At 42.1% G+C, this 16,033-nt stretch overlaps 1 protein-coding gene across 1 annotated transcript in view; it reads left to right on the top strand.

The window, feature by feature from the left end:
• Positions 1-12,297, top strand: part of slc4a1b (solute carrier family 4 member 1b (Diego blood group)) — a 38,928-nt gene extending 26,631 nt beyond the window's left edge. Inside the window, exons 12-18 of the mRNA XM_014158638.3 lie at positions 178-426; positions 758-847; positions 1,627-1,793; positions 2,202-2,443; positions 9,689-9,858; positions 10,237-10,410; positions 10,827-12,297. Of these exons, the coding sequence (XP_014014113.1) occupies positions 178-426; positions 758-847; positions 1,627-1,793; positions 2,202-2,443; positions 9,689-9,858; positions 10,237-10,410; positions 10,827-10,907 (1,173 nt within the window). The 3' untranslated portion in view covers positions 10,908-12,297. The remainder of the gene's footprint in view (positions 1-177; positions 427-757; positions 848-1,626; positions 1,794-2,201; positions 2,444-9,688; positions 9,859-10,236; positions 10,411-10,826) is intronic.
• The last annotated feature ends 3,736 nt before the right edge of the window (positions 12,298-16,033 follow it).

Raw genomic sequence — 16,033 nt, 5'->3', positions numbered from 1 at the left:
TACTGTTACATTACTCCTCCAATCCTATTGCTTTCGCTTAACTTTATTTCAATATCAATTACTGGTGTCTGACTCAAAGGACCGGAGAAATAAATCATTGTTTTTGCTAAAAAACAGGAATGGAAATACAGCTTTTTCAAAAAGCACAATCAACATTCATCCAATCGCTGTCTGTAGATTTTCAAGGCCCACCCACTGATCCTGAACTACGACCACCTCAACAACACGGTGGAGGACCCATGGCACCCAGTGGTGATCCACAACCACCTGTATGACAACAGCACAGGCAACACCACCACCACAGTCAACATCCTGGACCGGGCCTACCCCAACACGGCCCTGCTCTCCATGTGCCTCATGTTTGGATGCTTCTTCATCGCCTTCTTCCTGCGCCAGTTCAAGAACGGGACCTTCCTACCTGGAAAGGTAATGATATTAATTAATACATTTTTTATTCGACAATTTAATGTACATTTAAAGTGGCCTCAGCTTTGTGAATACAACAATGCACACATTGAGGATAACGTCAACAGACTCATTTCAATTGTAGCATGATTTCCTTTCAATAGGGCTTGTATCTTTAGTTTAACAATGTTTTTTACATACCCATCCAATCCCGGATTGGGGATCAATAAAGTTCAACTCAATTAAATTATTCAAGTGCTATAAGCACTTTAAATTATAAGACAGGGGACTCGGCACTAGCCTTGGAACCAGTCAGATACACTTTGTTGTTATGTGTTTGTCTGCCTTTCAGATCCGGCGCTTGATTGGGGACTTTGGGGTGCCCATTGCTATTTTCTTAATGTGTGTTGTGGACATCAACATAGAGGATGCGTACACCCAGGTTAGTCCTTGCTAGCGTGGTCTCAGATATGTTTGTGCTCTTTCCAACTCCATTGCTCTGTCATTGTCGGACCAAACATGTTGGTATGGTGGCACAAACAGACTGGCACTCAGGATAAGTTGTTATTTCTATGACTGCAGGTTTTCTGGAAATTTTCAGACTACACAAAATTATAAAGCATTTTTTATAAAGCATTTTCAACTCTACTTTCAACTAAAGAATCAATTCACTTTGTTATAGAATAAACTTGTAGTGTGAGTTGAGCATAATAAGCTGTCACGTTCTGACCAGTAAAGGGGTAATTTGTTATTGTAGTTTGGTCAGGACGTGGCAGGGGGGTATTTGTTTTATGTGGTTCGGGGGGTGTGTTTATGTAGAGGGGTGTTTGTTTAGAGTATTCCGGGGGTTTTGGGTTATGTTCTATGTGTCATATTCTGGGTTCTATCTATGTTGTGTATTTCTTTGTGTTGGCCTGGTATGGCTCTCAATCAGGAACAGCTGTACATCATTGTTGCTGATTGAGAGTCATACTTAGGTAGCCTGTTTTCACCTGTCCCTTTGTGGGAAGTTGTACTGCTGTGTGTTAGCCTGCAACACTGTTCGTTCGTTTTCTTGTTTTGTTTGATACGTGGTCTAATAAAGTAAAGATGAGCACTCAACCCGCTGCGCCTTGGTCCATTACGTACAACGACCGTTACATAAGCCTAACTTACCTGATGTAGGAATAGATTAAATTAATTAAAAGTTTGCCACCCTAACTGGTGTCTTTCCCTGGTTAGAAACTGGTAGTACCCAAGGGTCTGACGGTGTCAAACCCTGCTGCCAGAGGTTGGCTCATCAACCCGTTTGGCGAACACAAGACTTTCCCCGTGTGGGTGATGTTCGCTTGCTGTGTGCCCGCTTGTCTCGTCTTCATCCTCATCTTCCTCGAGTCCCAGATCACCACGTGAGTGACAGCTGTCAATCAGTAATCAGGCCATTTACAATAAATCTGGATATTTCACTTGTAAATCAGGCCATTTACAAGGGAAATTGTGTGATTGTGAAATAAGTCATTGGATAGAAATTTCAGTTACAAAAGTAACTGAGATATGGAATAATAATTTATTGTGGAAAACATACTCAGAGAGCAATATGCTTGTATCTCCACCATGCCCTCAGAAAGGCTACACAGGTTGTAAGGGCTAGGGTTTTTTTCTGAACCGGGTTACATTATGATGGCCCTGTCCAAAACCCCTATTCCCCATCTCCTACACATTTGTTTCTAAGGATTATTTCTGGACAAGGCCATAGATACACAATCCTTACCCCTAACCTTTACCCATAACCTAACCTTTATTTTCTTCCTTGTCAGTCTGATTGTGAGTAAGCCGGAGAGGAAGATGGTCAAGGGATCCGGCTTCCATCTGGACCTTCTCATCCTGGTGGGCATGGGTGGGTTTGGTGCAATTTTTGGCGTGCCGTGGCTGAGTGCAGCCACCGTGCGTTCGGTTACCCATGCCAACGCCCTTACCGTCATGAGCAAGGGGCCCAAGCCGGAGATCGAGAAGGTTCTGGAGCAGAGGGTCAGTGGGATTCTGGTGGCTCTGCTCGTCGGTGAGTGACCTCACTACTAGATCACAGAGGTGGAAAAAGTACCCAATTGTCATACTTGAGTAAAAGTAAAGATACAGTTGAAGTCGGAAGTTTACGTACACCTTAGCCAAATACATTTAAACTCTGTTTTTCACAATTCCTGACTTTTAATCCTAGTAAAAATTCCCTGTCTTAGGTCAGTTAGGATCACCACTTCATTTTAAGAATGTCAAATGTCAGAATAACAGTTCTATTTTTGTTTCATCAGACCAGAGGACATTTCTTCAAAAAGTAAGATCTTTGTCCCCATGTGCAGTTGCAAACTGTAGTCTGGCTTTTTTATGGCGATTTTTGAGCAGTGGCTTTTTCCTTGCTTAGCGGCCTTTCAGGTTATGTCGATATAGGATTTCTGGAATTTTCCAAGCTGTTTAAAGGCACAGTCAACTTAGTGTATGTAAACTTCTGACCCACTGGAATTGTGATTCATTGAATTATAAGTGTTATAATCTGTCTGTAAACAATTGTTGGAAAAATTACTTGTGTCGTGCACACAGTAGATATCCTCAGTGACTTGCCAGAACTATAGTTTGTTAACAAGACATTTGTGGAGTGGTTGAAAAACAAGTTTTAATGGCTCCAACCTAAGTGTATGTAAACTTCCGACTTCAACTGTACCTTAATAGAAAATGACTAAAGTAAGTGTAAGTCACCCAGTAAAATACTACTTGAGTAAAAGTCTAAAAGTATATGGTTTTAAATACACTTAAGTATCAAAAGTTAATGTAATTGCAAAAATATACTTATACTTATATAATATACTATCGAAAGTAAAAGTATAAAACATTTCTAATTCCTTATATTAAGCAAACCGGACGGCACCATTTTCTTTTTTTTAACTTATAGCCCACTCCAACACACTCCAACAATCAGACACTCCAACAATCAGACATCACTTACAAACGAAGCATGTGTGTTTAGTGACTCCGTCAGATCAGAGGCAGTACAGATGACCAGGGATGTTCCCTTGATAAGTGCATGAATTGGACCATTTTCCTGTCCTGCTAAGCATTCAAAATGTAACGAGCACTTTTGGGTGTCAGGGAAAATGTATGGAGTAAAAAGTACATTATTTTCTTTAGGAATGTCGTGGGGAAAAAAGTCAGTTGTCAATAATATAAATAGCCAGGTAAAGTACAGAGATCCCCCAAAAAATACTTAAGTAGTGCTTTAAAGTATTTTGACTTAAGTACTTTACACCACTGCTTGATCGGTCAATTCTTATTCGTACCATATGGGAAGAAAATACATTTAAAATATATTTTTGTGATAAATGTTTTCGGATACATGTGAAATATTTAAAATTGGCCAAATAATGATTTAATTTTTTTTTTTTTATGTAAACACCTTTTTCTCCCCAATTTCGTGATATCCAATTGTGGTCCAATTATGATCTTGTCTCATCGCTGCAACTCCCTAACTGGCTCGGGAGAGGAGAAGGTTGAGTCATGCGTCCCCGAAACATGAGCCGCCAAGCCGCGCTTCTTAACACATGCTCGCTTAGCATGGAAGCAAGCTGCACCAATGTGTCGGAGGAAACACTGTTCAACTGACGGCCAGGGTCTGCTTGCAGGCGCCCAGCCCACCACAAGGAGTCGCTAGAGAGCGATGAGCCAAGTAAAGCTCCCCTGGCCAAACGCTCCCCTAACCCGTATGACGCTGGGCCAATTGTGCGCTTCCCTATGGGACTCCTCGTCACGGCCGGTTGTGACACAGCCTGGGATCAAACCCCAGGCTGTAGTAACGCCGCAACATTGCGATGTAGTGCCTTAGACCGCTGCGCCACTAGAGAAGCCTTATTTAATACATTTTAAAAACATTCCTACAAATACTGCAGAGCTTATTTGAAAATGTATACATAAATGTATGTAAAATGTATATTAGAATATACAGTGCCTTTGGAAAGTACTCAGACCCTTTACTTTTTCGCATTTTGTGACGTTACAGCCGTATTCTAAAATGGATTAAATTGTTTTTATTCCCCTCATCAATCTACACACAATACCCAATAATGACAAAAGAAAAACCGTTTTTTGACATTTTTGCTAATTTATAAAAAGAAAAAACTGAAATATGACATTTACAGAAGTATTCAGACCCTTTACTCAGTACTTTGTTGAAGCACCTTTCGCAGCGATTATAGCCTCGAGATTTCTTGGGTATGACACTACAAGCTTGGCACACCTATATTTGGGGAGTTTCTCCCATTCTTCTCTGCAGATCATTTCAAGCTCTGTCAGGTTGGATGGGGAGTACAGCTGCACAGCTATTTTCAGGTCTCTCCAGAGATGTTCGATCGGGTTCAAGTCCGGGCTCTGGCTGGACCACTCAAGGACATTCAGAGACTTCTGCTCTGTCTTGGCTGTGTGCTTAGGGTCGTTGTCCTGTTATAAGGTGAACCTTCGCCCCAGTCTGAGGTCCTGAGCACTCTGGAGCAGGTTTTAATCAAGGATCTCTCTGTACTTTGCGCCGATCTTGTTTCTCATGGTCTGAGAGTCTTTAGGTGCCTTTTAGCAAACTCCAAGCGGGCTGTCATGTTCCTTTTACTGAGGAGTGGCTTCCGTCTGGTCACTCTACCATAGACCTGATTGGTGGAGTGCTGCAGAGATGGTTGTTCTTCTGGAAGGTTCTCCCATCTCCATAGAGGAACACTGGAGCTCTGTCAGAGTGACCATCAGGTTCTTGGTCACCTCCCTGACCAAGGCCCTTTTCCCCCCATTCGCATTGCTTCTTTTTTGCTCTGACATGCACTGTCAACTGTGGAACCTTATATAGACAGGTGTGTGCCTTTCCAAACCATGTCCAATCAGTTGAATTTACACCAGGTGGACTCCAATCAAGTTGTAGAAACATCTCAAGGATGATCAATGGAAACAGGATGAACCTGAGCTAAATTTTGAGTCTCATAGCAAAGGGGAGTATTTATATAAATAAGGTATTTCTGTTATTAATGTTTAATACATTTGCAAAACTTTCTATAACCTGTTTTTGCTTTGTCATTATGGGGTATTGTGTGTAGATTGCTAAGGATTTAAAAAAAAAAATCTGAATAAGGCTATAACGTAACAAAATGTGGAAAAAGTCAAGGCACTGTACGTGAAATGATTCTGACAACAAATTTAATGTAGTTCAAAATACATTCTGAAATACATTAAATAATGTATTTTAGAATATATCTTTCAATGTATTTATCAATATTTTTGGTAAATACAAAAAAATGCATTTAAATGTATTTCTAAGGAATATATTTTTTGATTAAAATGTATGGAAAATATAAAAGAAAATGTGCCAAATCATATTGTAACGAAATGGTGACTGTCCTAACAATGAAACTTTAAAGATACACTATGCAGGAATCGCTCCGCCATTTCCTGGTTACTAAAATTCTAATAGTTTGCCTAATTTCAGTTTATGTGACAAAACAAGCAAGTATAGTGTAGAGCAGTGGTTCCCAAACTTGTATAGTCCCGTACCCCTTCAAATATTCAACCTCCAGCTGCGTACCCCCTCTAGCACCAGGGTCAGCTTACTCTCAAATGTTGTTTTTTGCCAAAATTGTAAGCCTGCCACACACTCTATACAATACATTTATTAAGCATAGGAATGAGTGTGAGTTTTTGTCACAACTCGGCTGGTGGGAAGTGACAAAGAGCTCTTATCGGACCAGGGCACAAATAATAATATACTGCTCAAAAAAATAAAGGGAACACTTAAACAACACATCCTAGATCTGAATGAAAGAAATAATCTTATTAAATACTTTTTTCTTTACATAGTTGAATGTGCTGACAACAAAATCACACAAAAATAATCAATGGAAATCCAATTTATCAACCCATGGAGGTCTCGATTTGGAGTCACACTCAAAATGAAAGTGTGTGTGGCCTCCACGTGCCTGTATGACCTCCCTACAACGCCTGGGCATGCTCCTGATGAGGTGGCAGGTGGTCTCCTGAGGGATCTCCTCCCAGACCTGGACTAAAGCATCCACCAACTCCTGGACAGTCTGTGGTGCAACGTGGCGTTGGTGGATGGAGCGAGACATGATGTCCCAGATGTGCTCAATTGGATTCAGGTCTGGGGAACGGGCGGGCCAGTCCATAGCATCAATGCCTTCCTCTTGCAGGAACTGCTGACACACTCCAGCCACATGAGGTCTAGCATTGTCTTGCATTAGGAGAAACCCAGGGCCAACCGCACCAGCATATGGTCTCACAAGGGGTCTGAGGATCTCATCTCGGTACCTAATGGCAGTCAGGCTACCTCTGGCGAGCACATGGAGGGCTGTGCGGCCCCCCAAAGAAATGCCACCCCACACCATGACTGACCCACCGCCAAACCGGTCATGCTGGAGGATGTTGCAGGCAGCAGAACGTTCTCCACGGCGTCTCCAGACTCTGTCACGTCTGTCACATGTGCTCAGTGTGAACCTGCTTTCATCTGTGAAGAGCACAGGGCGCCAGTGGCGAATTTGCCAATCTTGGTGTTCTCTGGCAAATGCCAAACGTCCTGCACGGTGTTGGGCTGTAACCACAACCCCCACCTGTGGACGTCGGGCCCTCATACCACCCTCATGGAGTCTGTTTCTGACCGTTTGAGCAGACACATGCACATTTGTGGCCTGCTGGAGGTCATTTTGCAGTGCTCTGGCAGTGCTCCTCCTGCTCCTCCTTGCACAAAGGCGGAGGTAGCGGTCCTGCTGCTGGGTTGTTGCCCTCCTACGACCTCCTCCACGTCTCCTGATGTACTGGCCTGTGTCCTGGTAGCGCCTCCATGCTCTGGACACTACGGTGACAGACACAGCAAACCTTCTTGCCACAGCTCGCATTGATGTGCCATCCTGGATGAGCTGCACTACCTGAGCTACTTGTGTGGGTTGTAGACTCCGTCTCATGCTACCACTAGAGTGAAAGCACCGCCAGCATTCAAAAGTGACCAAAACATCAGCCAGGAAGCATAGGAACTGAGAAGTGGTCTGTGGTCCCCACCTGCAGAACCACTCCTTTATTGGGGGTGTCTTGCTAATTGCCTATAATTTCCACCTGTTGTCTATTCCATTTGCACAACAGCATGTGAAATGTATTGTCAATCAGTGTTGCTTCCTAAGTGGACAGTTTGATTTCACAGAAGTGTGATTGACTTGGAGTTACATTGTGTTGTTTAAGTGTTCCCTTTATTTTTTTGAGCAGTGTATAATAATAATCAATAATTGTGCTTTTATTTAGCAATCTTGCATATAAAAACGTATTTGTTCATCAAAAATGGTGAATAACTTAACACAGGTTAATGAGAAGGGTGTGTTTGAAAGGATGCACATAACTCTGCAATGTTGGGTTGTATTGGAGAGTCTCAGTTTTAAATCCTTTTCCACACACCGTTTGTGCCTGTATTTAGTTTTAATGCTAGTGAGGGCCGAGAATCCACTCTCACATAGGTACGTGGTTGCAAAGGGCATCAGTGTCTTAACAGCGCGATTTGCCAAGAGAAGAAACTCTGAGCGCAGCCCTACCAACATGTTTTAAGCAGACCACCATAGTCCCTGTGCCCAAGAACACTAAGGTAACCTGCCTAAATGACTACCGACCCATAGCACTCACATCTATAGCCATGAAGTGCTCTGAAAGGCTGGTCATGGCTCATTTCAACACCATTATCCCAGAAACCCTAGACCCACTCCAATTTGCATACCACCCCAACAGATCCACAGATGATGCAATCTCTATTGCACTCCACACTGCCCTTTCACACCTGGACAAATGGAACACCTATGTGAGAATGCTATTCATTGACTACAGCTCAGCGTTCAACACCATAGTGCCCTCAAAGCTCATCAAAAAGCTAAAGACCCTGGGACTAAACACTTCCCTCTGCAACTGGATCCTGGACTTCCTGACCGGCCTCCCCCAGGTGGTAAGGCTAGGTAACAACACATCCGCCATGCTGATCCTCAACACGGGCCCGTCAGGGTTGCGTGCTCAGACCCCTCCTGTACTCCCTGTTCACTCATGACTGCACGGCCAGGCACGACTCCAACACCCTCATTAAGTTTGCCGATGACACAACAGTGGTAGGCCTGATCAACGACGAGAGCCTATAGGGAGGAGGTCAGAGACCTGGCCGTGTGGTGCCAGGACAATAACCTCTCCCTCAATGTGATGAAGACAAAGGAGATGATTGTGGACTACAGGAAAAAGTGGACCGAGCACGCCCCCATTCTCAGTGACCGGGCTGCAGTGGAGCAGGTTGAGAGCTTCAAGTTCCTTGGTGTCCACATCACCAACAAGCTAACATGGTCCAAGCACACCAAGACAGTCATTAAGAGGGCATGACAAAACCTATTCCCCCTCAGGAGACTGAAGATATTTTACATGGGTCCTCAGATCCTCAAAAGGTTCTACAGCTGCACCATCGAGAGCATCCTGACTGGTTGCATCACTGCCTGGTATGGAAACTGCTCGGCCTCCGATCGCAAGGCACGAACAGCCCAGTACATCACCGGGGCCTTGCTTCCTGCCATCCAGGACCTCTATACCAGGCGTTGTCAGAGGAAGACCCTAAGACTCCAGCCACCCTAGTCATAGACTGTTCTCTCTGCTACCGCACGGCAAGCGGTATCGGAGCACCAAGTCTAGGTCCAAACTTCTAAACAGCTTCTACCCCCAAGCCATAAGACTCATGAACACCTAATCAAATGGCTACCGAGACTATTTGTATTTTGCACACAAAAAAAATCATACAATGATGGAAAGACCTGTGTGTTGTCCTTGTTAATGCAGACATAAAAGAGCTCCAACCTTTTAATCATAGCCTCAATTTTGTCCCGCACGTTGAATCTAGTTGCGGAGAGTTCCTGTAATCCTAGGTTCAGATCATTCAGGCAAGAAAAACATCACCCAGATAGGCCAGTCGTGTGAGTAACTCGTCATCATGCAAGCGGTCAGACAAGTGAAAATTATTGTCAGTAAAGATAACTTTAAGCTCATCTCTCAATTCAAAAAATGTGTCAATACTTTGCGCCTTGATAACCAGCACACCAGTATGTTGTAAACGCGTTACATGGTCACTGCCCATATCATTGCATAATGCATAAAATACACCACCCCAATCCTTAACCATTAGTGGGGGAAATGCAAAACTGACCCCATCAGTGTCTAGGGGCATCTTCATCCTTCACCTGTATTAACGAAGCTAATACCTGTTTGTATCCAGGTCTGTCCATTCTCATGGAGCCCATCCTGAAGATGATTCCGATGACGGCTCTGTTCGGGATCTTCCTCTACATGGGAATCACTTCGCTCAACGGGATCCAGTTGTGGGATCGCATTCTGCTCCTGCTCGTCCCCAAGAAATACCACCCCAACGAGCCCTACGCCACCAGGGTATATTAACAGACAGCAGATCCCTGACACAATATGCCCACTGTGTCAGGAATCTGGGCAAAATGTGGCATATGATGTGATGTCTTTATGACAACATTTTGTAGTTATAAACTGTTTTTTGGTTGAGAAGACGTAATATAACCAGATTACAACCAGCTGGACTCTTACAACCAGTTAAAGACTAGATCAAGACGCCATGGGAAAGATGCCATATTTTGGTTATGTGTTTGTTTTTGTAGGTCAGATTACCAGATTACAACATCACGCTGTATGCCTCTGTATTCTTGTGTATTGGCTAGGACTCCCTCAAAAAGGAGATGGTATTAGTAAATAAATAAGAATCAGAATTCCCTTTCTCCCTATTCATACTTGCACTAGGTGTCAACGGGCAGGATGCACATATACACAGCCATCCAGGTGGTGTGTCTGGCAGTGCTGTGGATCGTCAAGTCCAGCCCGGCCTCCCTGGCCCTGCCCTTCGTTCTCATCCTCACTATCCCCCTCCGCATGGCCATGACCGGACGCTTCTTCACCGACCTGGAGATGAAATGTGTAAGTAGACATCAGGGTGTTGTGTGTGTGTGTGGTCCTAAGCTTGGTGCTGGTAATGGTAAAGTTGTGGGTTCAATTCCCGCAGGGGATCAGATACACATACGAAAAAAGGAATGTGCCCACTGTACTGCAAGTTGCTTTGAATAAAATTATCTACTAAGTGGCATATTATTATTAATTGTACAATACAGAACAATACAGTACAATGCAGCATACCTACAAGCAACCTCACCCTCATCTATATCATGCTGGTCATCATTGTGGGTTGAATCTTCATTTGAAATCAGTCAATCGAAGGCCTTTGTTTGGTTTGGTCTCATACATAAAGCAACCAATAAGCACAACGTTTGTTGAGGTTGACATCAAATGAGATTCTTCCTTACTGTTATGTATTTCCTTGTTCTGTTGTGTTTCAGTTGGACGCCGACGATGCTAAGGTGACATTTGAGGAGGAACCTGGACAGGATGTCTACAATGAAACTCAGATGCCATTGTAGACATCTGGACCTGCCAGTTTTATCTAAAAGCCCTTTATTTTATTTATCTGACATGACAAAGTATTTTAATAGGATTCTTGTTTTTGTCTACTACCGTATGAACTGACATATATATCCTTTGGAGTGTTTTTAAACCATCATGAAGCCCAAATAGTAGGTTATGACCCTTAGATGTCAAATATAAGAAATTGTCAGTAAAAGAAAATGATTTTTTAAAGAGTTGAATATATCTTCTGTATATTTCCCTATTTCTTTCCAGTCAAATATTCCTGCAGCCATATATGTGTGTATTTAAACAGCAAACAGCTCTTCCTGCCATAATAATACTTTGGCCTATGATAGTGTGTTAATTTCACATTGCTCTATTGACTTTCCACCTTTGTAAGGCCTTTTAAAAAGGTTTTTACTTAGAACTATTATCTTGCAAAAAATTGTACAAGGCTTTATTCCATATAAGAATTACGTTTTGCACGTCTTCCCAATATTATGGTATTTTTTAACAGTTGAGCTGAAAAGCAGACAGCTGTAGACTGAGGCCATATCAGTGTCAATATCTTTCACCTTTTTAAGGAGTTTTATCCATGAATTACAAAGCTACCATATGACTGAAGATGCCAAATCACTCAAACTTGCCTTTCGAATAACTTTTAGGTATTGTTTTACGTATTGATATGAAGTACCATGGAGATGGGATAAATTCTAAAAAATGCTTTTATTTTAATTTAAGCCCCTGGGGATTGTGGAATGTTATTGATTTAAATATTGTATAAGAGAGATTTGAACAATAGAGCTAGCAAGCTTGTAGTCCTAAAAATGGAAATGAGTAACCTCTGGTTTGTTTAGCCATTGCTATGGGGAAAATTAATGGGGAAAGTATGGGGTTTTGGGATAAATGTTGAAAAAAGTCTGAGGAGATCTTAGAAGTTTTGTTCTGTGAGATAATATCAGTCAGTTAGCATGACCTTTATGAATTATGAAGCCTTTATGTGCTGTATGTGCTTGTTTTGATTATATAAATGCTTCAACATTCACAAAAAAATTACGTTAGCGGATGAAGATTCTCATAGAACAAAACGTTAAGATCTCCTAAACCTGTGTTTACCACAGACCTTATTTTCAGCGTTTATCCAAAAACCCTCTAAAATAACCATTCGTTTTCGCATAGGCTTTGGCAAACGAAATGTGGTGGTTAGTGCCTACAAAAAGACACCATTACTATTATCTATATGTACATACATCAAAGCTAAAATCATAAATTAAAAGTATATTTGAAGAGAGGATGGAGGGATGCATAGGGGTGTGTTTAATTTATCAATAAAAAGTTAGGTCTGACAGTGTTTCTTTGTTGTTGTGATCTCTTCTCAACATCAAATAAATGCTTCAAAAAATATATATATAGTGATTTCACTTTTTTTTGTATTCGTCACTGATCGGTTGCCGTCGGTAATCGCACCCTTTCGTCCACCTGATTGGTTACTTTGCATTGACCCGCTCATGTTTTATTTCTTTTTTTAAACATATGAGACATGAGATAAGACAACTTGCATTGACGGGGGTACGTTAAAGATGGTGTCCCTAAATGGAGCGAGAAAGATATTTCACTGCGGAAAAGTGGAATATTTTCACAAGGAGTCGTTTAATTGGATTTCGGAGAAGGAATGGAGGGGAAAAGAGAGGTTGAAGAGAATGAGGGAGGCTGAGGTAGAATCTGTTGAAGAGGGAGGAGGTGTGTCGCAGAAGACTGGTGTCAAGTGGAAACGGTGAGCCCTACACCAGACCGAGTTCTGGGGGTGAAATGGAAGGGAATGAGGGCGAGTTAAGTGAGGTGGAAAGTGTGGTGAAGACGGAGCCTAATCCATTTGTGGTTTCAGGGTGGGTGGGGAAGGAGTTGGTTTGAGTTGAATCAGCGTGGAATTATGATAAACTGGAATTTTTCTTCAAACAGGTTGTAAAAGCATGCTAGACATTTATAGAATAAACCATACCTAGTTTGATTCTATGACAAACGGTGAATTAGTTATTGATTTATACAGCTTTAAATTGCATTTTAAAGATTGTGTGTAACGTTATTTCCATTAACTGGATTTAAAATACATTTTTAAAAGAAGAAACCTTTAAAAGAAGGTCTAGCATACTTTTACAACACTTATAGAATAAACCATATCAATTTTTATGTTTCTGTGACAATTAATTAAATAGTTATTGATTTTTTTTTAACAATTTTAAATGGCTTTTGAATGTGTGAATATAAAACCAACTTTACCTTGGTGAGCTAACGTTAGTAACCTAACCAATTCGCTATAGTATTAACTGGTAACGTTATACGACTCCTTGCCGTTCCTCAAGTTATAACTCGTTTGTTGATTACTGGACCCTGGCAATCTGTGTGAAATGTTAGAAGTTAGTTCGTTAGCTAACTATAACTAGTTATCTGTGAACGAATGTTTTCCCTCTACAGTATGTGGTTAATTTACAGAATGAGAGAATTAGGTGACAATGACTTGTTAAACAAGTGGAGCTGGGCCTGGCTTAAGCTGGATGCCACTATGGAGGTGAAAGGAACACCACACACTTTCCCTCTTTCTCACTTTTACAATACAGTGGCTAAAAAGGGGTATGCCAGGTGTACTCTCTGCCTGAAAGAGATCAATTATGCCAACAAAGGGTATCATGCTCTGCTGGCACATTGTAGCACAGATGTCCACAGGCAAAAAGTGTACAATGTAATAATGTTCAGTGTAGCCCAAAGATATTGCTTTTCTTGTGTTGAACTTGACAGTAACACTTGTGAATGAGGGGGGATTTTTACATTTTTTTATTTTTTTTACTCAGTGAATGTTATTTTTGCACACATGTAGCCTTGTGCACTTGATCGATGTCTATAGTGGCCACTATAATAGAGCAAAAATAGAATGCATGTTTGTTTCATTCTATTTCTACGATGTTTTTTTTCCCCCCCAAGTGCAATATTTAGGTGTGTGTGTGGTCACAAACGTTCTATTATAAAGGCTGTCATAGCTAACTGCAATGTTAGTGTATTGTTCTTTCTCATTTGCAGTAAAGTCTAGGCAACAAATAACATTGGATTGCTTTCTTTAAGTTTTATAGATGAGAGTTAGGTTCACATTAACCACTTATTTTACACACAGAGACTGATCATGTAAATCATAGTCTTTGTTGTTTAATTAAAACCTGCATTTCCCCCTAGCAGGATTTTTTTGCATGTTTCAGTGCAACAAAAAAAAAGTGTCACCCATCCCTGCTTTAGTCAGAACTGACTTTTTGTAGCACGTTAGAAAATAGAAAAATTTTCGCAGCAGATTAGAATAATTTTTTATTTGTATTTATTTCACCTTTATTTAACCAGGTAGGCAAGTTGAGAACAAGTTCTCATTTACAATTGCGACCTGGCCAAGATAAAGCAAAGCAGTTTGACACATACAACAACACAGAGTTACACATGGAGTAAAACAAACCTACAGTCAATAATATAGTAGAAAAATAAGTCTATATACAAACTGAGCAAATGAGGTGAGATAAGGGAGGTAAAGGCAAAAAAGGCCATGGTGGCGAAATAAATACAATATAGCAAGTAAAACACTGGAATGGTAGATTTGCAGTGGAAGAAAGTGCAAAGTAGAAATAATGGGGTGCAAAGGAGCAAAATAAATAAATACAGTAGGGGAAGAGGTAGTTGTTTGGGCTAAATTATAGATGGGCTATGTACAGGTGCAGTAATCTGTGAGCTGCTCTGACAGCTGGTGCTTAAAGCTAGTGAGGGAGATAAGTGTTTCCAGTTTTAGAGATTTTTGTAGTTCGTTCCAGTCATTGGCAGCAGAGAACTGGAAGGAGAGGCGGCCGAAGGAGGAATTGGCTTTGGGGGTGACCAGAGAGATATACCTGCTGGAGAGCGTGTTACAGGGGGGTGCTGCTATGGTGACCAGCAAGCTGAGATAAGGGGGAACTTTACCTAGCAGGTTCTTGTAGATGACCTGGAGCCAGTGGGTTTGGCGACGAGTATGAAGCGAGGGCCAGCCTACGAGAGCGTACAGGTCGCAGTGGTGGGTAGTATATGGGGCTTTGGTGACAAAACGGATGGCACTGTGACAGACTGCATCCAATTTATTGAGTAGGGTATTGGAGGCTATTTTGTAAATGACGTCACCAAAGTCGAGGATCGGTAGGATGGTCAGTTTTACGAGGGTATGTTTGGCAGCATGAGTGAAAGATGCTTTGTTGTGAAATAGGAAGCCAATTCTAGATTTAACTTTGGATTGGAGATGTTTGATGTGTGTCTGGAAGGAGAGTTTACAGTCTAACCAGACACCTAGGTATTTGTAGTTGTCCACATATTCAAAGTCAGAACCGTCCAGAGTAGTGATGCTGGACGGGCGGGCAGGTGCAAGCAGCGATCGGTTGAAGAGCATGCATTTAGTTTTACTTGTATTTAAGAGCAGTTGGAGGCCATGGAAGGAGAGTTGTATGGCATTGAAGCCCGTCTGGAGGGTAGTTAACACAGTGTCCAAAGAAGGGCCAGAAGTATACAGAATGGTGTCGTCTGCGTAGAGGTGGATCAGAGACTCACCAGCAGCAAGAGCGACATCATTGATGTACATTTACATTTTAGTCATTTAGCAGACGCTCTTATCCAGAGCGACTTACAGTAGTGAATGCATACATGGCCCCCCGTGGGAATCGAACCCACAACCCTGGCGTTGCAAACACCATGCGTTGCAAACACCATGCTCTACCAACTGAGCTACAGATGTATACAGAGAAAAGAGTCGGCCCAAGAATTGAACCCTGTGGCACCCCCATAGAGACTGCCAGAGGCCCGGACAACAGGCCCTCAGATTTGACACACTGAACTCTATCAGAGAAGTAGTTGGTGAACCAGGCAAGGCAATCATTTGAGAAACCAAGGCTATTGAGTCTGCCGATGAGGATGTGGTGATTGACAGAGTCGAAAGCCTTGGCCAGGTCAATGAATACGGCTTCAAGGTATTGTTTCTTATCGATGGTGGTTAAGATATCGTTTAGGACCTTGAGCATGGCTGAGGTGCACCCGTGACCAGCTCTGAAACCAGATTGCATAGCGGGGAAGGTGCGGTGGGATTCGAAATGGT

This window comes from Salmo salar, chromosome 19 (assembly GCF_965601325.2).
Source record: "Salmo salar chromosome 19, fSalSal1, whole genome shotgun sequence".
Classification (NCBI taxonomy): domain Eukaryota; kingdom Metazoa; phylum Chordata; class Actinopteri; order Salmoniformes; family Salmonidae; genus Salmo; species Salmo salar.
The sequence above is the reverse complement of the archived record's forward strand: the minus strand, read 5'-3'. Positions and strand labels throughout refer to the sequence as shown.